This window comes from Eleutherodactylus coqui, chromosome 3, assembly GCF_035609145.1.
Source record: "Eleutherodactylus coqui strain aEleCoq1 chromosome 3, aEleCoq1.hap1, whole genome shotgun sequence".
Taxonomy (NCBI): domain Eukaryota; kingdom Metazoa; phylum Chordata; class Amphibia; order Anura; family Eleutherodactylidae; genus Eleutherodactylus; species Eleutherodactylus coqui.
Window position 1 is genome coordinate 200,745,639 of NC_089839.1, and position 23,594 is coordinate 200,769,232.

Sequence of the window (23,594 nt, forward strand, 5' to 3'; positions counted from 1 at the left end):
TGATCACCCAGCACGCTGTCAGTACAGCGAGGTCAGATGTCATCATTGGGGACAGAGAAGTAATTCTTATAGGCAGCTTCACTCTCATTGAAACGACAGCAGACAGAGCGATCAGCTGATCGCCAGATGACCTGGTGGTAAAAGCCGAGAAAACCCCTTTAAACAAGCACCGCGTTTGCATGCAGTGCGATGCAATTTTTACAATAGGGAATCCTACGTTTTCCCCTGAAATAACCTCTAGCTACATAAAAAAAACAAAAAAACAATCGCTGCAAGAAAAGAGACCTTACGGTTGCCTTCAAAGGGTAAATTGTAAAACTATATAAAATAGATGAAGTTGTTCACAGCAGCGTATTTGTGCAGCACATTGCGCATGCGATTTTTGCACACATAATACGCAGTGAATAGAACCCATTTATTTCAATGAGTACGTAGACATGAGCATATTTTTTATGCAATCAAATGAAAAAATACACAGCATGACATTTTTTGGTGTGTATTACGAACCGCAATAGACCACTGAAGTGAATGGTCCGGTGCAAATACGCAGAAACATTGATATGCACCGCGTATTTGTGAACTACTTCAATGGGCCCATCTGTGTGCGCACGTAAAAACACAATGGAGCTGATGAAAAACATGGGGGTAAGTGATTTCGGTCACGTATATACGCAGTGTATTTGCGCTTACAGCTGTGTAAGGGAGTGCTAATAGTGACCACGATAATGGCCCCAGTAGTAAAAGCGACCCCCCTCACAGTGGCCCCAGTAGTAAAAGCGACCCCCCTCACAGTGGCCCCAGTAGTAAAAGCAACCCCCGTCACAGTGGCCCCAGTAGTAAAAGCGACCCCCCTCACAGTGGCCCCAGTAGTAAAAGCGACCCCCCTCACAGTGGCCCCAGTAGTAAAAGCGACCCCCTCACAGTGGCCCCAGTAGTAAAAGCGACCCCCCTCACAGTGGCCCCAGTAGTAAAAGCGACCCCCCTCACAGTGGCCCAGTAGTAAAAGCGACCCCCCTCACAGTGACCCCAGTAATAAAAGCAACCCCCCTCACAGTGGCCCCAGTGGTAATAGTGTTCTCTATATTGGCCTCAGTAGTAATAGCGACTGCCCTATTGGCCTCTGGCTAGGCAGCATCCCTACAGGCATTCCACTCACCCAGCCTGCAGCTCCGATGTGGTGGTGGCGGCAACCTCCCTGTGTCTGTGTGCGCCGTTCTGTATGTAGCGCAGACCCCAAGGTGAGAGGTCAGCGGTCACAGACTGCATCGTCGCTTGCGGACCGGAGCTGCAGATGGGGTGAGTAGAATTCCTTTTAGGTTTGCTGCACAGCCAACGGGCCACATCAAATGAGGTGGCGGGCTGGATTTGCCCGCGGGCCTTCCGTTTGACATGTGTGATGTAAAGTATGGTGGCCCCAAGTCCCCCCGAGCAGCAGCCATCATTAAGCATATAATGTCCATATGCATTGCCTAGAGGAGCAAGCTCTTTAGCTAGGATTTCCTTCTGTCTATAAACCGTATGGTAATTGAAGAATAAATGTATCTTGGGGGCGCAGTGACCTCGCCATTCTACAAAGTCATGTAAAGTAATGAATATTCAAAGTTTGTACATTGACTAAAGTAGCATTTTTATAGGTATTCCGCTCGCAGCCATCACCCACACAGGCCAGACGTGAAAAGCGTTGAAAGCCACAATATTCAACCGTTGATTAAATCTGTTGTAGTTTGTCTGAAAGCGCAAAAGAACCCGACAGGAAATCACCATTCATGCTTATTATTTCACATAACAGTAACAAAAGATGTTATTAAAAGATAAGCAGGCAGAGGCCGGGATACGCCGGAGACCTGCATTGTGATTCCCTAGCACTGCGCCATGAGCGACAAAAGACATGGGATGGGTGCCAGGGCTTCTGATGGAGGAAATGGAGTTTTTACAAGCAAAACCTTAACCCTTTCATTGGCCGGCAATGTCCAATTCTGAACAGCAAGTGACTGTGAAAACAAGATGTTATAGCAAGAGGGGTGTAGAGGTAGTCGGCCCATGGGAGGGGGGTCTGAAAGCCCCTCTGCCACATAACACAACAGTCTTATAAATGGTAGATGGGGCCCCGTTACAGATTTTGTGTTGGTGTCTAGGAGCTTCGGCTCATGTTTCTGATTGAGAAGATTAAAGTGACCCTCTGAACTCGGGAAAAGTTTGTCCACAGACCGGAGGGTAAGTTGTACGGGGTTATTACACATGATCTCCCCAATGTGACCCCTCATAACTCGTTTAATGAAACTCTGATACAGAAATTTGATATCAACGGAAACTCTAAAAGTTTTGTTGTACAACATCCAAAAAGTTTTCCACATCAGAGTTGAGCAATGGGGCCCCATTTGTCACTTGACACACAAGGAGCCTGTAGTTAAGTTCCTCCCATACACATTGTAGCGGATCGCGACGGACTGGTGCAATGGCTTCTGGGTTGACGCAGATCATGATGGATGGTAAGGGGAGCATGTAGACTCTAACACTCCCCCAGAGACAAAAATCACAAGGTGTAAAGTCCGGGGAACGTGGAGGCCAAGGAAGAAGTTCACTGTGGTCACCGCTGGCACAGCCACTTGTGATAACGAGGGGGTGTAGGGGGGTGCCCCGTCCTGTTGGAAGATGAAACCTGGGATTTCCTGTGCCCGCTGCGACAGAAGCCATTTCTGTAGCATCCAGGTATGATATTCCTGGGAAAAGTGGAAGGCGGCTTACACACCAAATACTATAGACTCCATGAAGCAATCGCTGTCCATTAGTTTACATACTCTTGCAGAAAAAACATAGCCGTACTTTGTCGTCAAGTTTCAGGTCTGTAACAATCGCAATCAGAAGGGATGACATAACAGACATCTGCGTGGAATCTTCCACACAGTCTGCGGCGGAACGTCCAATTCTCTGCTCGCTCTGACGGTCGATTTCTGAGGACTTTGTATGACATTTGCACGGACGCACTCCGCTGTTTCCACGCTTACCGGTGGACGGCCGGATGATTTTCGCTTACAGATGCTACCTTTTCCTTAAAACTGGAGCACCACTTATGAATTGTGTGCCCGCTGGATCTTCACCAAACTTTGTTCAAAAATGACATTACGCACTAATAAAAGACCAATAGATGTGAAAATCAAGGACACAAAACGCTCTCCTGTCTTTATTAGCAGTCATTTTGTCTCATATCTCCCTAGCGACGACTACGGCAGAATAAAACTTTTGGGTCTCCATTTTAAACAATAAAATGCCCTTGTTGCCCATAGCAACGAATCACAAGGCAGCGTTCACTTTACCCCAGCAGCTGGAGTAATGAGAGCCACGCTGTGATTGGTTGCAACAAGGACGTCATACTGTCAGACAGTTTTACTAAGTGAAAACTGTTTGAGATTCTGTTTCCATTGATATCAAATGTCTGTATCTGAGTGTCATTACAGCTGAGTTATGGGGGGGTCACATCGGGGGGATCATCTGTAATACCAAGTGCCGTCCTTTTGCCTGGTTCAGCTGCCGATGTGGTTATTCCTGGAGCCCCTCTTCCTTTTTTCAAGATGGCCATGATGATTCTTGAGTTACATTCACACAGCAAAATCTGGCGCAGAATTTTCCCCATGCATTCTGCCTGTTAGGGCTCATGCCCACGGTCGTGACAGGCTCCGCAAGTGGAATACCGCAGCGGAGTCCGTAACAGCGCCCCCCAAAGACCCCATACTTACCTCTGGATTCGCTGCGTAGCTCCCACATGACGCGCCGGCAGTGGGTGGGGCGCGTATTCACGCTATACTTCCGCTGTGCTACAGCGGAAGTATAGCGTGATGGGTAGCTTCTATTGACTACAATGGAAGCCGTCCGCGCGTATTCCCGCGGCAAATAGGACATGCCGCAGGTAACTTCACGCTGCGGAATTCTGCAGCGTGAACATTGAGCTATTAGATTTAATAGAACCTAATAGCTGAGGTAAAACGGCCGTGGGCATTAGCCCTAAAGTGGGCAAAATCTGCCGAACAAGGCAAAAGGATAGCATTAGTTCTGTTCCGGGACCGGAGGACTGGTTTAAACAATCACAGACGCAATTTATTTTTTCCAGTGCAGGCTGGGCAATAAAAATGTAACTCTGATGAGTTCTTATGGACAACATGGAGACTGGTTTTATACATGGGGTCTGTAGTCCACAGCAGTGACCCCCAGATCATAATCTGATCACTGAGTGTCCTGTTATTGGGATCCCAATCAGATCTAGTGTGCTGGGAACCAGGCAGCAAGTGTTCAATTCCCCTGCAGTGCCTCCACAGGGAAAATAAAGCATTACAGTAAAATTAACTTCTTTCTGCATAATGCATGGATGTGCTGAGTCTTTGTAGCTGTTCTTCACTGTAGTAAATTGATCAAAATCCTGACTGAAGGAGTCTCATTAGAATGACCTAATAAAGTATTTGAAAATTATTTTCTTTTAAACTAGACATCCCCTTTAAGGGAAATGTAAAGTGGTTGTCCGGCCTCTTTAAAACAAATGCTCGGAATTCTTTAAAATAATAAAAGAAGTGATACTCACCTACCAATCCCCAACCACTGCTGTTCTGATGTTTTCGAGGGTCTCCTGCTTGTTTCCATACTACCTGGTTCCTGCTGACACAGGCATGTGACTGCTACAGCCAATCACTGGCCATCATAGTCCTTGTTGACACAGACATACAGCCATTGAGGTCAGGTCAGTGATTAGCTGCACATGTCCATGTCAACAAAAACCAGAAAGTACAGAGACGAATGGGGAGCTCCAGGAAGCGTTTGATTGGGAGCAATGGTAGATCAGTAAGGTGAATATTGCTTCTTGTATCTGTTTAAAACATTCTAAGTGTTTTTATAGACATTTTTTAAGTGACTGGACAACTCCTTTAAGCCTCAAAGCTTTCCTGCTACCATTAGAAATTATCCACAGTAGAGGGGGCTCCTACAGCAGACAGCAGGAAATAATTTGGGGCTGCAGTCTCTTCCAGTAAAGTAATACCGTATGTAATCCTCCAGCATTGACCAGTCAAAACATATTCTGCCTTGTGCTAATTGTTAAAGGGTTTGTCCAGTTGTAAACTATTGATGGTCTATCAGGACTGGTCCTCACTAGTAGATCGGTGGGAGTCTATCGAACACTTGATGCACTCGTCTACTGAGCTGATGTCTGCACGAAGCAGACAGCTCCGTTACCACTGCAGTGGCCAGGCTTAGTATTGCAGTGAAAGTTCCTTTTCAATTGAATGGAACCTTTAGCTGTAATACCGAGCCTGGCCAATGCAGTTGGAATGGAGCTGTCTGCTTCGTGCAGAAATCAGCTCAGTAGACAAGTGCATCAAATGTTCGATAGACTCCCACCGATCTACTAGAAAGGGCCGAGTCCTGAGGATAGATCATCAATAGTTTACAACTGGACAAACCCTTTAACAATTAGCACAAGGCAGTATATGTTTTGGCTCTTTCAGGGAGCTTTCACACACACCAGAATATTCTGTTAGACGCTGGAAAATATTCCGCTGTCAAAATCTGGAGATCTAAATGTGCATTTTGACACAGAATGCGTTCCACAACGTCTTATTCCGGTGAATGTGAAAAAACCCTAAAATAATTCCAAGTACAAGCCATGGATTAGCAGTGTTTACCAAGCCGCAGCTAATAATGTCACCCCTATAAAGGGTTACAGGGCCGAGTCATTGAACCTGTCCACACTGAGTCAGATCGTGGGAGCCCGGGCTCTGATCTCCGCTCAGAGGGATTTCCCAGCTGGAATGTGGGAGTGATGACTCTGGAAAGCACAATAACGGACAGGATCAAAATTCTTCCTCTGATATGATTAGATGGGAATTGCAACAAAAAGCAAATTGTCCTGGCAGGGATGTTGCCTTGTAGGGAGGCGGTACAGGAATTTTGACATGGGAGAGATAAGGGGTCGGTGCACCGGGGCCCGAACTGGGAAGATAAATATATACACATTCTGCCGCGGTGTCGTTGGGTCTCTGTATGCGAGTATTTCGGGAGAGACAGGAATGAACATGGTTCACTTTTATTTCTATGGGACCGTTTTAGAACATATTCAGATGTTTTCTGGATGTGTCATGGCAGATTCTATAATAGAACAGAGCAGGTGTGCGGTGCAGGAGGACACACGGAAACTGGTGTGTATATATATATATATATATATATATATACACACTACCGTTCAAAAGTTTGGGGTCACCCAAACAATTTTGTGCTTTCCATGAAAAGTCACACTCATTCACCACCATGCGTTGTGAAATGAATAGAAAATAGAGTCAAGACATTGACAAGGTTAGAAATAATGATTTGTATTTGAAATAACATTGTTTTTACATCAAACTTTGCTTTCGTCAAAGAATCCTCCTTTTGCAGCAATTACAGCATTGCACAGCTTTGACATTCTAGCTGTTAATTTGTTGAGGTAAGCTTGTGAAATTGCACCCCACGCTTCTAGAAGCATCTCCCACAAGTTGGATTGGTTGGATGGGCACTTCTGGCGTACCATACGGTCAAGCTGCTCCCACAACAGCTCAATGGGGTTCAGATCTGGTGACTGCGCTGGCCACTCCATTACTGATAGAATACCAGCTGCCTGCTTCTAAATTTGGAGGTGTGTTTAGGGTCATTGTCCTGTTGTAGGATGAAATTGGTTCCAATCAAGCGCTGTCCACTGGGTATGGCATGGCGTTGCAAAATGGAGTGATAGCCTTCCTTATTCAGAATCCCTTTTACCCTGTACAAATCTCCCACCTTACCAGCACCAAAGCAACCCCAGACCATCACATTACCTCCACCATGCTTAACAGATGGCGTCAGGCATTCTTCCAGCATCTTTTCATTTGTTCTGCGTCTCACAAACGTTCTTCTTTGTGATCCAAACACCTCAAACTTGGATTCATCCGTCCACAACACTTTTTTCCAGTCTTCCTCTGTCCAATGTCTGTGTTCTTTTGCCCATCTTAATCTTTTTCTTTTATTGGCCAGTCTCAGATATGGCTTTTTCTTTGCCACTCTGCCCTGAAGCCCAAAATCCCGCAGCCGCCTCTTCACTGTAGATGTTGACACTGGTGTTTTGCGGGTACTATTTAATGAAGATGCCAGTTGGGTACCTGTGAGGCGTCTGTTTCTCAAACTAGAGACTCTAATGTGCTTATCTTCTTGCTTAGTTGTGCAACGCGGCCTCCCACTTCTTTTTCTACTCTGGTTAGAGCCTGTTTGTGCTGTCCTCTGAAGGGGGTAGTACACACCGTTGTAGGAAATCTTCAATTTCTTAGCAATTTCTCGCATGGAATAGCCTTCATTTCTAAGAACAAGAATAGACTTTCGAGTTTCAGATGAAAGTTCTCTTTTTCTGGCCATTTTGAGCGTTTAATTGACCCCACAAATGTGATGCTCCAGAAACTCAATCTGCTCACAGGAAGGTCAGTTTTGTAGCTTCTGTAACGAGCTAGACTGTTTTCAGATGTGTGAACATGATTGCACAAGGGTTTTCTAATCATCAATTAGCCTTCTGAGCCAATGAGCAAACACATTGTACCATTAGAACACTGGAGTGATAGTTGCTGGAAATGGGCCTCTATTCACCTTTGTAGATATTGCACAAAAAAACAGACATTTGCAGCTAGAATAGTCATTTACCACATTAGCAATGTATAGAGTGCATTTGTTTAAAGTTAGGACTAGTTTAAAGTTATCTTCATTGAAAAGTACAGTGCTTTTCCTTCAAAAATAAGGACATTTCAATGTGACCCCAAACTTTTGAACGGTAGTGTATATATATATATATAAAATGTGTGTCTGTATGAAGATTTGCTAATAATACGATCCCCAAATACTGTATATAAGTGCGGGTTTGGCAGAGGTGAAACGTTGTGATACATGTTATTAGGGAATAGTGTACGGCCGGGCTCACATGACATGCGTAATTGCTGCGTGCTGCCTTCCCCATACACTATCTTGGCGTGTATGCCTGTATAATACACGTCAAGATAGTGCATGTTGCAATTTTTTTTGTGCACGTTTTCTGCCAAGACAATTGGTGATGCGCAGGAAGTGCACAATGTCGAGCGGCACACAGCGAATTATGCTCATGTGAAGCCGCGCAGAGACAGTTTGATGTAGCAATTGTATAACAATAAAATTTGACTTCTCTCAACAAAGCAAATGGTAATTTAAGCACTTGTCATTTTTGGTAAGACTGGTTTCCGACATGTGTGTAATAACATGTCCGTAATACGATTCCATATTATAGACATGTTTCAAAAGACAATCCATCCATATGTCATCAATTTTTTATCCGTATTTGCCTCCATATGATCTGTATTTGCCCAATAAAAAAGAATACAAATACGGAGGGAAAAACACAATAAATAGAGCATGTTGTGTTTGGGAAAAATGAATGTAAAAAATACAGCCATTGGCTTAGCCCTATAAATTTTCATTAGCGCCTAAAATGGAGCAATAATATGCAGACTGAAAGTGGCCTAATAAACCGCACTTAACCATTATTGTCCTTTAAGCAGTTACCCTGTTAACCACTAGCAGGTTTCATCACAAACACAGAAGGGGGTTCTTTACTGTAAGAGCAGTGAGACTGTGGAACTCTCTGCCTGAGGACGTGGTGATGGCAAAATCCATAGAGGAGTTTAAGAGGGGACTAGAGCACTATGATATTACAGGATATAGACATTAGGTGACCAGCGGGTAGTTGATCCTGGTCTTACAGTCAGGTAGGAACTATCAAAGGTTGATCGAGGGATTATTCTGACTGCCATTGTGGAGTTGGGAAGGAATTTTCCCCTAAATGGGCTAATTGGCTTCTGCCTCTTGGGGTTTTTGCCTTCCTCTGGATCAACTAGGGGGTTGAAATAGGCTGAACTAGATAGACATTGTCTTCATTCAGCCTAACATACTATGTTATATTACTATTTATCAGTCCCCTCTAACTACCAGTACTCTGAGTACCGTATGTTTAGCACTCTAGAGCAGTCTCTACAACTGGACTTTTTGCCTAAAAATACTTCTTTCGCTGATATGACGCCCGGAGCATTGTCAACTCCATAGTCCCTTGGGTCCTCTGTCTTTTGTCAGTTCACGACCAGAGTATTGGCAACTCAAACGGTCTCTCGGTATGCCCGACTCTCTTCGGTGTCCTAGTTGGCATGTACACAACAATCTTGCTGTCACATCTCTCACATGGTGAGTGCTGCTGTGAGGAATGCGCAGCAGCACTCACCATTTTTTGGCTTGCCATGACTCACTCGCACTTCACTCACTAGGCCCACGCTGGATGGCGCCATTTTGCTGTAGTCTGTTAGAGGCTGAAGACAGGGCATTCTGCCACCATGATGTTGTGGGTGGTGTCGCAAATGGTATGTCACTACCTCCAAAATCCAGCCCCAGTTAGGAAATGAACAGGGCAAGGCCCTGCTCTCCCCCCAAGCCTGGAAAAGTGTTTTGGCGCCTTGCAGACAACATATATAAGTTTAGGAGCTGCGTCATAGACGCAGACTGAAGATAAGAGAGCCAGCGGCAGCACTGGACACAGCAGGTCCAAACACAGGCCTGCTAGGTACATGGCGGCAGCCATTTATACCGTCCCTATGCCGTGGAGTGATGCCAGTGAGAGGACCCTGATGACCGAGGATTAAAGGACACAGCCTGCGTGGAAGGAGAGTGAATCTCCCTTCTCGCAGGAATTCGGTCCCCGAAGAGGATGACACGTGTGGACCAGCAATCAACGACAGCTGCGAGAGATGTACGACTGGTCCAACATCAGGGCTTATATGCACAGTGAATAGAACCCATGGGGCACAGGTGAAAAATAAGCCGCATAGGCAATTAAACAGAATAAGCCAGCGCAAATACGCAGGAAGCCTGCTTATTTACTGCGTATTTGTGCAGCAAATATATGGGCCCTTCTGCGCATTTTTTTTTATGTGCACAAAACCCCGCAAGAGCGGCTAAAGTATGTGTCATAAGCGTTTTTCATTCGCGTAAATACGCAGCGGATATATGCAACCGAAATGCGCTAACGCCCATGTAATAGGCCCTTAGTGGGCGCACACAAAAGGGGACTACGATGGACACATATGATTGGAGGAGTGTCTCCCCGAAGGGATTGAAGTTACGTAGGGAGTGTTTATATTATGGGGTTATTGAGTTCACCATGAAGTGAAGTGACTGTACTGACGGAGTAATGGAAGTTAGGACTCCTGCTCAACAGTATATCAGGGCAAAACATGGCGGAGGGACAGAGGTGGATTTCAGACTACCCTAACGTCCCATTAGTCAGTTTAGCTATGCTGATCTTAGCTGTACCCTAAAAAGTAGCCAACCTTGAACCTCCCTTAAAATTGTGTCTATGACTGGTCTGTGATATACAAAATCTGACATAATGTGCAATGTTATATGACAAGATCATCCATATGACTACAACCTTGTGACATAGTGCATTTTCTTCCAGCGCTGGCGGTTGGAGTACTTTCCCAATATCCCGAGCAGCCACATGGCTGTGCTCAAGGCAGCTGCTATCCTGCCACTGGAGACCTTCTCGTAGGCCGGGCAGATAAACTGAAGGCTACGTCAACCTGTGGATTGCACAGAGCACAACCCTATTGTATTGTGAGTCATCTTCAGGTGAGTGATGCCAAATGGTTGCGAAAACAAAATGTGCAACTCATTTACAGGGTGCAAGGAAGCCAAAAATATTGATTGCTTTATAAACAGTGTGACACTTCTTTGTCATGCGGATTCCAGGGGCGCTATCACATTTTTTTTTTTTTAAAGGGAGACTCAAAACAGTTATTTTTCCTCATCAGGACAACCCTTTTTCATATGTCCCATTAGAGCATATAGACTTCATAGCGGAGGGTGGTAAACAAAGAACAAGGTCAAAGTGATGCATTAAGGTCTCACTTTTCATGTGGTGGGTTTAATACCAGCTTGCCTGGTGGTCTAGAGTAATGGACATGTTTCTGCCAGATTCCCTGGTGGTCTAGAGTAGTGAACTGGTTAATGTCTGCTTCCTAATGGTGTAGGCTAGTGGACATGTTTGTATTACCTTCCTTGGTGGTCTAGGGTAGTGGGCTGGTTGATTTCTGCTTCCCTGGTAGTTTAGACTTCTGCACAGGTGAATGCCAGCTTCCCAGGTAGTCTAAGACAGTAAACGGGTTACTATCTGCTTCCCTGGTTGTTTAATGTAGTGAATGGGTTCATACCAACTTTCCTGGTGGTCTAGATCAGTGGACAGGTTGCTGCCAGCTTCCCTGATGAGCTAGAGTTGTGGACAGGTTCATGCCTGATTTCCTGGTGGTCTAGAGTAGTGAACTGGTTAATGTCTGCTTCCTAATGGTGTAGGCTAGTGGACATGTTTGTATTACCTTCCTTGGTGGTCTAGGGTAGTGGGCTGGTTGATTTCTGCTTCCCTGGTGGTTTAGACTTCTGCACAGGTGAATGCCAGCTTCCCAGGTAGTCTAAGACAGTGAACGGGTTAATATCTGCTTCTATGGTGGGTTCATACCAGCTGGCTGGTGGTCTAGGTTAGTGGACAGGTTTATGTCTGCTTTCATGGTGGACTAGACTAATGAATGCTTTAATTCCAGCTTCCCTGGTGGTCTAGGATAGTGAACTCGTTAATGTCTTCTTCTCTGGTTTTCTAGACTAGTGAACTAATTAATTTCTGCTTCCCTGGTGGTTTGGGGTTGTGGACAGGTGAATGCCAGCTTCCCAGATAGTCTAGGATAGTGAACTGGTTAATATCTGCTTCCCTGGTTGTTTAATGTAGTGAATGGGTTCATACCAACTTTCCTGGTGGTCTAGATCAGTGGACAGGTTGATGCCAGCTTCCCTGATGGGCTAGAGTTGTGGACAGGTTCATGCCTGATTTCCTGGTGGTATAGAGTAGTGGACTGTTTAAGGTCTGCTTCCTCGGCGGTTCAGGTTAGTAGATAGATTCAAGGACTTCCCTTGAGGTCTAGGGTACTGGACTGGTTATTGACTATTTCCTGTTGGTTTAAGGTAGTGGAGAGATTCATATCAGCTTCCCTTGTGGTCTATGATAGTGAACTAGTTAATGTCTGCTTTCCTGGTGGTTTATGGTTGTGAACAGTGAATGCCAGCTTCCCCGGTGGCCTAGGATAGTGGACTGGTTAATATGTGCCTGGTGGTTTAGAGTAGTAGATGGGTTAATGCTAGCTTTCCTGGTGATCTAGGCTTGTGTACATGTTGATGCCAGCTTCCCTGGTGCTCTAGAATAGTGAATGTTGTAATACCAGCTTCCCTAATGGCCCAGACTAATGGGAAGGTTAATACAGGCTTTCTTAGTGGTCTATGGTAGTGGACATGTTAATATTCACTTCCCCTGGTGGTCTAGAGTAGTGGAAGGGTGGATACTAGGTGTCCAGTGATTTACTCACTGCCTCAGGTAGCAGCAATGTCTCCTGTGTCCCATCTCTGACAGAAAGTTGAATGCAATTGTTCAGCTTTCAAGAATCGTTTTTAGATTAACACTCTCTACCCGGCACTGGAGGGCTCTGCAGCAATGATCAGGTAGAGCGCTTTATGAGCACTCTGACCAATCACTAAGGCTTAGGGAACTTGCGAAGCAGCACCATAGTAAAAGGGCCAGCACCCCATAGACATGTGATGTTGGCATAAAAAAACTGCTGCATGATGGGATGCTATAATAAAACAATAGGCTGTACCGTCCACAGATCACCGCCGTCTGAAAACATTATGCATACAAAAATAAGTTGATTGACATTGTAATCACCAGGATGAGAAGAAGTGTTTTGTCTGTGATTCGCGGAGACCTTACAACCGACTGACCAATCCCATCAGTCATCGCATCGAAAATGTCGTTACCACATTTGCTGAAGACAGGAAGAAGGCATGGTGGCAATCTGAGAACGGTAATCTAACCAGTATACCCAGAATTTCCATTGTATCCATTCTTCTCCAGTACAATGCCAGCACACTCCTCTGCTGAAATACTCTGTGTTGCTGGGACTATTTCTGTAAGCCATTTGTCTTGCTCCCCTCCTCACTACATGATATTGCTGTTCATTTACTGGCCCTTCCATTACATCACATTAGAGGACAATTCTCTGCTCCTCATATGATCAATACATCCTTCTGCTGAAATACCTAGGATGGGCCATCAGTATATTATGTCATAGGGAATCGGCTCTGGCAACTCGGCTGAATTAAAGGGGCATGTCACATTGGCTTCCTGTTTATTGTTTAGCAGGCACAGTGCCATATATTTAATGTGGCTGCGCCTGGTATTGTGGCTCAGTAACATTCACTTTAATGGAGCTAAACTGCTTAGAGCTACAATACCAGGTACAGTTACATTAAATATATGGTGCCGTGCCTGGTAAAAAGTGAAAGTGAGGCTGGAGTACCATGGTCTTTTCAGCAGATCAATGGTGGTGGTGGGAGTCTGCCCCCCATTGATTAGAGATTGAGGGTCTGTTCTTAGAAAAGGTTTCCAATAGTATAGTCCCGGAAAATGCCTTTAGGCTGCTTATACACAAGCGTAATATGGGAACATTGTTGCGCCCATATTAAGTCCACATACAAACAACACATCCAGATTCCACATGTGGAATCTCACAGCGGAATCCGGCCCTGGCAGCAGCAGTGTCCGCACATACCTGCCTTCTTGAGTCTTCATCTGTACTGCAGATGGTCCGCATGGCTCACCGTCGGACATGCGCAGTACAGAATTTTTTAAAAAACTCCTGCTTTTCCCGCGTTATCGCCCAGTGATGATGCAGAATCCGCGACTTGGCCGCAATGTCAATTGCGGGAGGGCTGTGGATCGGACGGCTTTCACTAACTTCAATGGAAGCCGTCCAAGCAGTATCCGTGCAAAATTGGAGCATGCTGCATTTTTTCATCCATGAGCTGAAACCACAATTGGTTTCCAATCGTGTGCCTGAAGAATCACTTTTGCATAGCATGCTATAGGTGGTAATTACTGCGTAATCCAGAGGCAGAGGCCTGCTCCGGTTTCCGCAATTCAAATCCCGCCCGTGTGCATTCCTCCTAAGAACGAGTGACGCAGTTGGACAGGGGTCTACTGACATGAACTTAGAGTATCACAGGTATCTATGCAGTGCTGCTTTAACCATAGGGCAAATGGTGCATCTATGGGCACCCTGTTAGCGCCAGACCCCCTGACAGCGGCACCACTTACAAATGTAAGTATGTTTTAAGTACTTGGATACAGTTAAAAACTGTTGCGGAGCTCCAAAAATAATTTTTAAAAATTCACTCTTGCATACCTGCCTGCTCCAATCCAATGTCTCCGCTCACTTCCGGGTCAAGTGATCACATACCCATCTTAGTAACAATGAGACTAGCGATTGGCTACAGTGGTTACGTGCTTAGACGGACATGTGACCCTTGGACCCACAAGTGAGTGGAGAATGAGTAGAAGCTGGATGGGTGGGGGGTGCAACCTTCAGGATTAGGTGAGTATATATGTTTATTTTCTTTTTAGCTTCCAAAAACTTTAGGGATGAAGGGGGCGGGGTGATGGTGGGTGCATTTTAATACCCTTGCACTGGGTAACCTAGGGTATTAAAACAGCCTTGGATTTTTGATGCTGAGTTTAAGTCAACAGACCCACAAGTTGGCTAGGATATTGGTACGTAATAGGGGCACATAGTAACATAGTAACATAGTATGTAAGGCTGAATGAAGACAATGTCCATCTAGTCCAGCCTGACTATCCTCCTTTGTTGATCCAGAGGAAGGCAAAAAACCCCCAGGCCAGAAGCCAATTAGCCCTTTTGGGGAAAAAATTCCTTCCCGACTCCCTAATGGCAATCAGACTGTTCCCTGGATCAACCCCTAATAGTTCCTACCTGCCTGTATACCCGGATTGACAATTAACCTAAGATTTATATCCTATAATGTCCTTCTTCTCCAGAAAGACATCAAGTCCCCTTTTAAACTCCTCTATGGATTTTGCCATCACCACTTCCTCAGGCAGAGAGTTCCACAGTCTAACTGCTCTTACAGTAAAGAATCCCCTTCTATGTTGGTGATGAAACCTACTTTCCTCTAATCGTAGCGGATGTCCTCTTGTTACCGTCGTGGTCCTGGGTGTAAACAGATCTTGGGAGAGATCCTTGTATTGTCCCCTCATGTACTTATACATGGTTATTTGGTCGCCTCTTAACCTTCTTTTTTTTAGAGTAAATAGTCCCAATTTTGATAGCCTCTCTGGGTATTCCAGTCCCGGCATTCCATGTATTAGTTTAGTTGCCCTTCTTTGAATCCCCTCAAGCACTGTGACATCTTTCCTGAGCACCGGTGACCAGAATTGTACGCAGTGTTCCATGTGAGGCCTGACAAGTGCCTTATATAATGGAAGGATAATGTTCTCATCCTTCGCCCCTATACCTCTTTTATGCACCCCAAGACTTTATTTGCCTTTGCAGCAGCTGACTGGCATTGGTTACTCCAGTTTAGTCTATTATCCACTAATACCCCCAGATCCTTTTCCATATTACTTTTCTCCAGTGGTACCCCATTAAGTGAATATTGGTGACATCCGTTTCTCCTGCCCATGTGCATAGTCTTACATTTTTCAACATTGAACTTCATTTGCCATTTTCCTGCCCAAGCCCCCAGCTTATCCAGGTCCGTTTGTAGCTGCACATTGTCCCCCGTTGCATTAATTATATTGTATAATTTTGTGTCATCTGCAAATATTGATATTTTACTGTGCAGCCCCTCTATCAGGTCATTGATAAATATGTTGAACAGAGTGGGGCCTAATACTGAACCCTGTGGCACCCCGCTAGCGACTGTGGTCCAATCAGAGTACGAACCATTTATTACCACCCTCTGCTTTCTATCATTGAGCCAATTTTTTACCCACTTGCACACGTTTTTGCCCAGTCCAAGCTGCCTCATTTTGTGTATTAGCCTATTATGTGGCACGGTGTCAAAGGCTTTAGAGAAATCTAGATATACGAGATCAATAGATTCTCCCTGGTCCAGCTTAGAGCTTACTTCATCGTAGAAACTGATCAGATTTGTCTGACATGAGCGACCCTTCATGAATCCATGCTGGTGAGGAGTTATTCCCTTATTCTCCTTGAGGTACTCATCGATGGCGTCTCTCAGAATCCCCTCGAAAATTTTTCCCGTTACTGAAGTGAGACTTACTGGCCTGTAGTTACCAGGCTCACTTTTGCTCCCTTTTTTGTAAATTGGAACCACGTTGGCAATGCGCCAATCCAATGGTACTACACCGGTCTTGATAGTGTCTAGAAATATTAGGTATAGCGGCCTAGCTATCTCATCACTTAGTTCCCTTAGTATCCTTGGGTGTAATCCATCTGGGCCCGGCGATTTATCAATTTTAGTTTTCTTTAGTCGCTTCCGCACCTCCTCCTGCGTTAGGTATGAGATATTTTGTGAGGGGTTCATTTTATTCCCCTGCATCTCGTGTGGCATTTCCTTTTCGTTTGTGAATACACTTGAGAAGAAACTGTTTAGTAGATTTGCTTTCCCTTCGTCATCATCAATGATTTCTCCTGCATTATTTTTTAAAGGGCCAGCGCTCTCCCTGCAAATCCTTTTGCTATTAATATAGTTGAAAAATAGCTTCGGGTTGTTTTTGCTCTCTTTGGCGATCCGTCTTTCTGCTTCCTCCTTGGCAGTTTTGATCTTATCTTTGCATATTTTGTTTTTTTCCCTGTATGATTTTAGCGCTTCTTCGCTGCCTTCTTGCTTTAGTAGTTTGAACGCTTTCTTTTTTTTCGTTTATTGACCCTCTTACCGTCTTGTCGAGCCACATTGGTTTCCTTTTAGTTGAGTTTCTTTTATTTTTAAAGGGAATGAACTTCTCACATGAGGTGACATACATGTTATCATATTGTAGCAGGTAGATGGTACCTGATGGTGTGGCGGTCAGAATATCCACTTGTGAAAGATGCTTCATTAAAAGGACAGCGGGTATCGATCACCCTTCTTACATACCCCCTGCTTTAATGTTACCAGTCCCTTGGTAACCTAGCGGAACCTGAGAGGAAATGCTCCCAGTCCCTCCACCTGCCACAGCTAGCACCATCCTGCCGACTACGCCAAGAAATGTAGCAGGTGGATGGTACGTGATAGCGCGTGATGACACTTGTCAAAGCCGCTGAGCCACTTCAGGAAGAGGGGAGTGAGGTGCTGCTCATCCCTCTTACACTATTAAGCTCGTATGAAAGTGGCCTAAGTTGAGATGGGGTTCTTCCTTCCATGGACACTACAACATCCTACATACTGCCTCTATAACATACGCACTTGGCTGCAGAACAGCCATAAGAGGGCTTGTGGAGTAGTCACTCAGCATTCTAAAGATACACATCTGTACTGTAATATAATGTAAGCTTCCGTGTGTCATTTAGGGTGCCTCCCTCTACAGACACTATGCCTGTAATCCCCCCTTATTAGAGCCCAGCTTTTCCAATCTGCATTGAAGTAAGGAGTAAACTTTACACAAGGCCCATGTGTGGCATCTGATGGGGATATTACCCACAATGCTTTTTGTGAAACAGGTCTGTAAATTGGCCTCCTTAGAATCCTGCTAATCTCCCGTCTACTTCTTCTTTTCCTTCCTTTTCCTCATTAAGTCGTTTAATTTAATTACATATATTCTTCTCCGGGATTAGAGCTGTAAAAGAGAAAAAAGGACACGAAGCCTTTGAGGATTTCCCCGGCTAATCCCAACAGCTTTTTATCTGCAGCCCTATTAAAATTCCTCTATTTTATTCCGAACAATTTGCATCCCTGCCGGAGCTCACCGGAGGGGTCGACATTAGGACTTTGGAAGAATATATCAGTCTTTCCACAGGAAGCCCTGACTCATATCTCCATTCTTCACTGCCAAATTGTGGCATATTGTTATAGGACCTGAGCTGCTCACTCCTCAATTACAAAGGGGTGTGAAATTCTGTACGGACATTAAGTTATAGCTGTGTTTGGGAAAGTTGGATGACAGATAGTATGGCCTCTGTTATGGTCACCGTGAGAATTGAGCAGGAACTCTGAATACAGTTGGCCCGTGGTAAAAAGGTAAAAAAAAGTCTCGTGCTGGTTCATTCCACCTCTTCATGGGACAAGAAGGCCTGGTCCTTGTTGGCGTTCTTCCTCCATGCTTGGAATTTATTCGAGGAGGAACAACAGCCAGAATACCCTACCAGATTAGTCTTTAAACACAGTCAGAGTGCCCCCTAAAAGGTACCCAAGTGCGTATATAGTGTCCCATCCACTGGGTGTGCACTCAAACACAGCACCACCATAAACAGTGCTACTATAAAAAGTGTCGCATGAAGAGTCTGCTCCCATTGTCAGTGCTAGAATGACACTGACCAGTGTCAGAGTGCCCCATAAACAGTATCCAAGAGTCTATACACTGACGATCACTACATTAAGAACAGCTGGCGTGTGACATCCAGTCACCAGTAACACATAATGGGCACGTTACGATCTGCTCTCAGATAATGTGCATACCTCTCCTCTGCATAGCAGAACACAACATTTGGCAGTCAAAGGTATACGTGGTGACTTGAGTGTCTTTGGCTGTGGGCAGTTTGTGGGCGCCCGGAGGTGTATTGGCTGTATTTCTGAAACAGTTACACTTGTTGACTGTTCCTGAACCGCAGTATCAAGAGTGTACCAAGATTGATCCGTGAGCAGACATTTGACAGAAGACCAACAAGGGTCCCCACGTCATCAATAACAACGCTTCACATGGGCCTAGGAAATGACATCAGTGGACCTTGGACACGTAGCAGAAGGAATCAAATTTCCTTCTAAACCTTATGTATGACTAGTTATGCATCTGGCGAAAACAGCATGAAGCCATATACCATGGATGCGCCTTTGGAGTTCAACAGGCTGGTGGTGGCGGTGTCATGGTTTGGGAAGTGCTTCCCTGGCATGGTCTAGGACTGTTGGCCATCATATCACAAACCTTGAATGATGAATGCTACAGGGACCTTTTAGTTGAACATCTGGACCCATATCTTTAGGAAGTCTTTCCCGACCACAGTGCCATCTTTCAACAGGACAACGCTCCATGTCATTAAAGGGGTTGTCCCGAGGCAGCAAGTGGGTCTATACACTTCTGTATGGCCATAATAATGCACTTTGTAATATACATTGTGCATTAATTATGAGCCATACAGAAGTTATAAAAAGTTTTATACTTACCTGCTCCGTTGTTAGCGTCCTCGTCTCCATGGAGCCGACTAATTTTTGGCCTCCGATGGCCAAATTAGCCGCGCTTGCGCAGTCCGGGTCTTCTGTGTTCTTCTATGGAGCCGCTCGTGACAGAGAGCGGCTCCGTGTAGCTCCGCCCCGTCACGTGCCGATTCCAGCCAATCAGGAGGCTGGAATCGGCAGTGGACCGCACAGAAGAGCTGCGGTCCACGAAGCAAGAGGTTCCCGGCGGCCATCTTCACAGGTAAGTATAGAAGTCACCGGAGCGCGGGGATCAAGGTAAGCGCTCCGGTAAGCTGTCTGTACGTCCCTGCATCGGGGTTGTCTCGCGCCGAACGGGGGGGGGGTTGAAAAAAAAAAAAACCCGTTTCGGCGCGGGACAACCCCTTTAAGTTTGGATCACTAGGGAGGGGTTGGAAAAATACAACAATGAATTCCCCACACTGCCTTGTTACCAAACACAGCAGACTGTAACCCCCATTGAACATAATTGGGATCTGCTGGTAAGGGCTGTGAGATCTCCCACTTATCTGCAAAATGTGTGCCAAATGACGGAGCTGCTGCAGCGGACATGGGTCAAGTTGGGTATGTAGGATGTTCGCCACCTTGTTCCCTGATATCTGAAAGGTGGACCAACCCGTTATTGAGTAGTTGTTACTAATGCAGTGATCGTTTAGGGAAGTGTCCCAGCCCTTGTGTGCGTAAACAGTATTGCCATGATAAATGGTAATCCCATATATAGTGTTCCATAAGCAGTGCCCCAGGCAGAATATGCCAGCATAAAGTGCAGATTTATCTCCTCCTTACTTCAGAGACCCCGCTGACAGAGCCTGCCATCTTGGATACTTATAAACAGGACCCCCATATATAGTACTTGCATGAACAGTGTGCCAGAAAAAGTCTGCCTTATTACTGCTGCTACAATGCCTTCTAAACAATGCACAGTGCCCCCTAAACAGTGCAAAAGAGACCCCAAAGTGGGCAAAAAAGCCCAGTAAACAGTCCCCAACTAATTCCTAAACAGTGCTGGAGTGCCCTCATAAACAGTATCAAATTAACCCCAAAACCAGTGCCTGCCACCTTGCACCCTTATAAACAGTACCTCCATAAATAGTGCTCCCATAAGCTGTAACTCTGAGTACACCCGAGTGCTGCAGCCTCTTCAAACAACTAAACATTGGGGTTAACAGAGGTCGGAGCCCAACGATCTGATATTAATGACCTATCCCAAAGCTAGGTCATTAACATCTAAGTCCTAGATTATCCCTTTAAGACTGACTCTTGCCAATTTCCACTCCACATCTAGAAGGGTCTCCCCCAGGGTTTCTCCGTGCACCCTTGTAGGTGTTAAGATTGATATAACACTTGTGTTTGGCTTTTTACCAAGTGGAAAGTTCAAGCAGAGAAAATCTTGTTATTACATGTGTGGGGGGAACAGGTGGGAGATAACCGGACATTTCTGCTCCGAACCCGCTGCCAGCACATTAGTGGTTCTGCACGCCTCTACTGTATGTGCAGCTGCCGCCAACTTCACATAGAAGAAGCACTTTGGTAAATGTTCAGTGTCTGATGTATCAAAGGTAATATATCGTTACCTGTCTGCATTCATGTGTGAACTGAAACAGTAGAACCGCTTTGGGTCAAACTTTTCTAAAAGTTCGGTTTGGCACAATCCCCAAACCACGGGCGGTTCATACATGTATACGCTATATCAATAAACATGATTATTACTATGAAGAATGAACACACACAAGCACAGGGAGAACATACAAACTCCATGCAGATGTTGTCCTTGGTCAGACTTGAGTTTAGGACCCCAGTGAAGCAGGTGGATGGTATGTGATGACACGGTGATGACAGGCAGAGTTGAAGGCGGCTACCTTTTTTTGCAAAAACAAACTTTATTGAGCAAAAGTAATTTTTGTATTCTTTCGCTCCATAGGAGGGTTCGTATACTTAAACCTTGCATCATAACTCATGTCATAAATTCCCCTAACCCTGTAATGCTCCATGATACACAGTTATGATTTGTATGGAGGGGGATCGGAGGTCGATTCCGCTCCATGCAATGCGGGTGCTGGCTGTTTTTTTATGCTGCAGTCAGCACTCCCACTTATCGCAGCTGTTATCTCTTTAAATGCCACCATCAATTCAAACAGCGACATTTAAGGGCCCTGGTCGGAGTTCAGGGGTCCTGCATGGCCCCCCACGATGAGATCGCAGGGTGCTGTTCATTTGCCACGGCAGCCAGTGGCCGTTTCAAAGCCTGTGGTGTGGCTTAATAGGTTGCCAGTTAGATTGTGGTATAATGTAATACTATGGGATTACATCATACTGCAGAAGTGATCAAACATTGCAAGTTCATGTACCCTATGGGGATTAAAAAAATGTAACAATCAGTTTTAAAAAGTTTTATTAATTATTTTAAAAAAAGGTAATAAAAGTTAAAAAAAAGCACCTTTTCCCATATTTATAATAAAAAAATCCAAATGAAAGAATCCCAAAACATAGTTGGTATCGCTGTGTCCATACAAAGCCAATCTATCAAAGTAATGCTTTATTTACCCCGCACATCATCAGAAAAATAAAATACACGTCAGAATTGCACTTTTTTTTGGGTCACCAAAAAAATGTAATTGAAAGCAATCAAAAAGACATATGAACTCCAAAACGATACCAATAGAGACTACAGGATATCCGCAAAAAATGAGCCCTCCCGCGACTATGTCGATGAAAATATTAAAAAGTTATGGTGGTCTGAAGATATTTTTATTTTTTTACAAAGATATTTTATTTTTTAAAAGTAGTACGGCAAAAAAAAAAAATAACCTATATACATTTTGTATCGTAGTAATGATATTGACCCATAGAATAAAATTATCATGTCATTTTTGCTGCAGTGTGCACACTATAGAAAGAAGTCCCCCTCCAAGATGGTGAAATTGCACTTTTTTTTCAATTTCAGTGCATTATATGGTACAACCGGTCCTGCAAAAAAACAAGCCCTCAGTCATCTATGGCGATGGATACATAAAAGAGTTAGGATTTTTTTTTTTAAACTAGGGAGGAAAAAAAAAAGGGCCGTGTCCAAGTACCATTATTAACTAAAAGGCCCAACATTGTTTACATTGCTCCCATATGGCAGCAGCAAGGTACATGATTGCACGAGCCTCTCCGACAATGCGTCACTGGAATGCAGCACAACCGTTATGCTGAGCTTCTTCACCCGTAGACCAACTTCTAACACAGTTGGAGCTGTTTCCTTGGCCATAGATTCATAGATGCCATATCCACATAGGTTGTCACATTTGGCCTTATATCTGCACTGCCGGCTTACATCAGGTGCCTTACTATCCCATTACAAACATCATAAACATCACACAGTACGTATTGCATACATTATCTTAATTAATAATTATGCAACTAAATGACTTATATTAACCCCTACGCAAGGCCTTGCATGAACTAAACATGGCACCAAACTTTGCTACTAGATCTATATCCCTCCACCCTGGCCAGGGTAAGAAGTGCACTTACGACCACACATTATATATCGGCCTCTCTACAGTGCTTGTCCACGTTGACAGCCCTGTTGCACTTCGACTTTAACACCTTGGTGTCTGGCAATGGCAAGGAAGGAGACTTCCTCTCCTTCCAATCAGAGCATTATCTTTGCTGGAGGTGGTGAATTTAAGCCCTGTTTCCAGAAAGAAATGCTCTGCCGACACCGGAACGCCGGCGGTAGGTGAGTATTGGTGTTTGGCCAGCCTGTGGGATGTGGGTGAGTATTGGTGTTAGTGAGTATTGGTGTTTGGCCAGCCTGTGGGATGACACCATTACTACAGGGGGCCGCTGTGGGGTGTCACTATTAATACTGGGGGCCGCTGTGGGATGTCACCATTATTACAGGGGCCGCTGTGGGGTGTCACTATTAACACTGGGGCCGCTCTGTGGGATGTCACTATTAATGCTGGGGCCGCTCTGGGGGATGTCACTATTAACGCTGGGGCTGCTCTGGGGGATGTCGTTTTTACCACTGGGGCCGCTCTGTGGGGTGTCACTATTAATGCTGGGGCCGCTCTGGGGGATGTCACTATTAACGCTGGGGCTGCTCTGGGGGATGTCGCTTTTACAGCTGGGGCCGCTCTGTGGGATGTCACTATTAATGCTGGGGCTGCTCTGGGGGATGTCACATGTGCCTGCGTGTAGATTGTATGTGATGTGAGTGTCTGCAGACTGCAGCGTGTTCTCGCGAGTAGATGACATTTAGTGTCACACTGGCCTGGATCCCGCGTATGCGCACAGCTGCTGGACGGGAT

At 45.1% G+C, this 23,594-nt stretch overlaps 1 protein-coding gene across 1 annotated transcript in view; it reads left to right on the forward strand.

Annotated features, from left to right (window-relative positions):
- Positions 1-23,594, forward strand: part of LAMB2 (laminin subunit beta 2) — a 126,228-nt gene that overhangs the window by 34,517 nt on the left and 68,117 nt on the right. The window contains exons 3-4 of the mRNA XM_066596778.1: positions 10,508-10,680; positions 12,818-12,953. Coding sequence (XP_066452875.1) covers positions 10,508-10,680; positions 12,818-12,953 — 309 coding nt within the window. The remainder of the gene's footprint in view (positions 1-10,507; positions 10,681-12,817; positions 12,954-23,594) is intronic.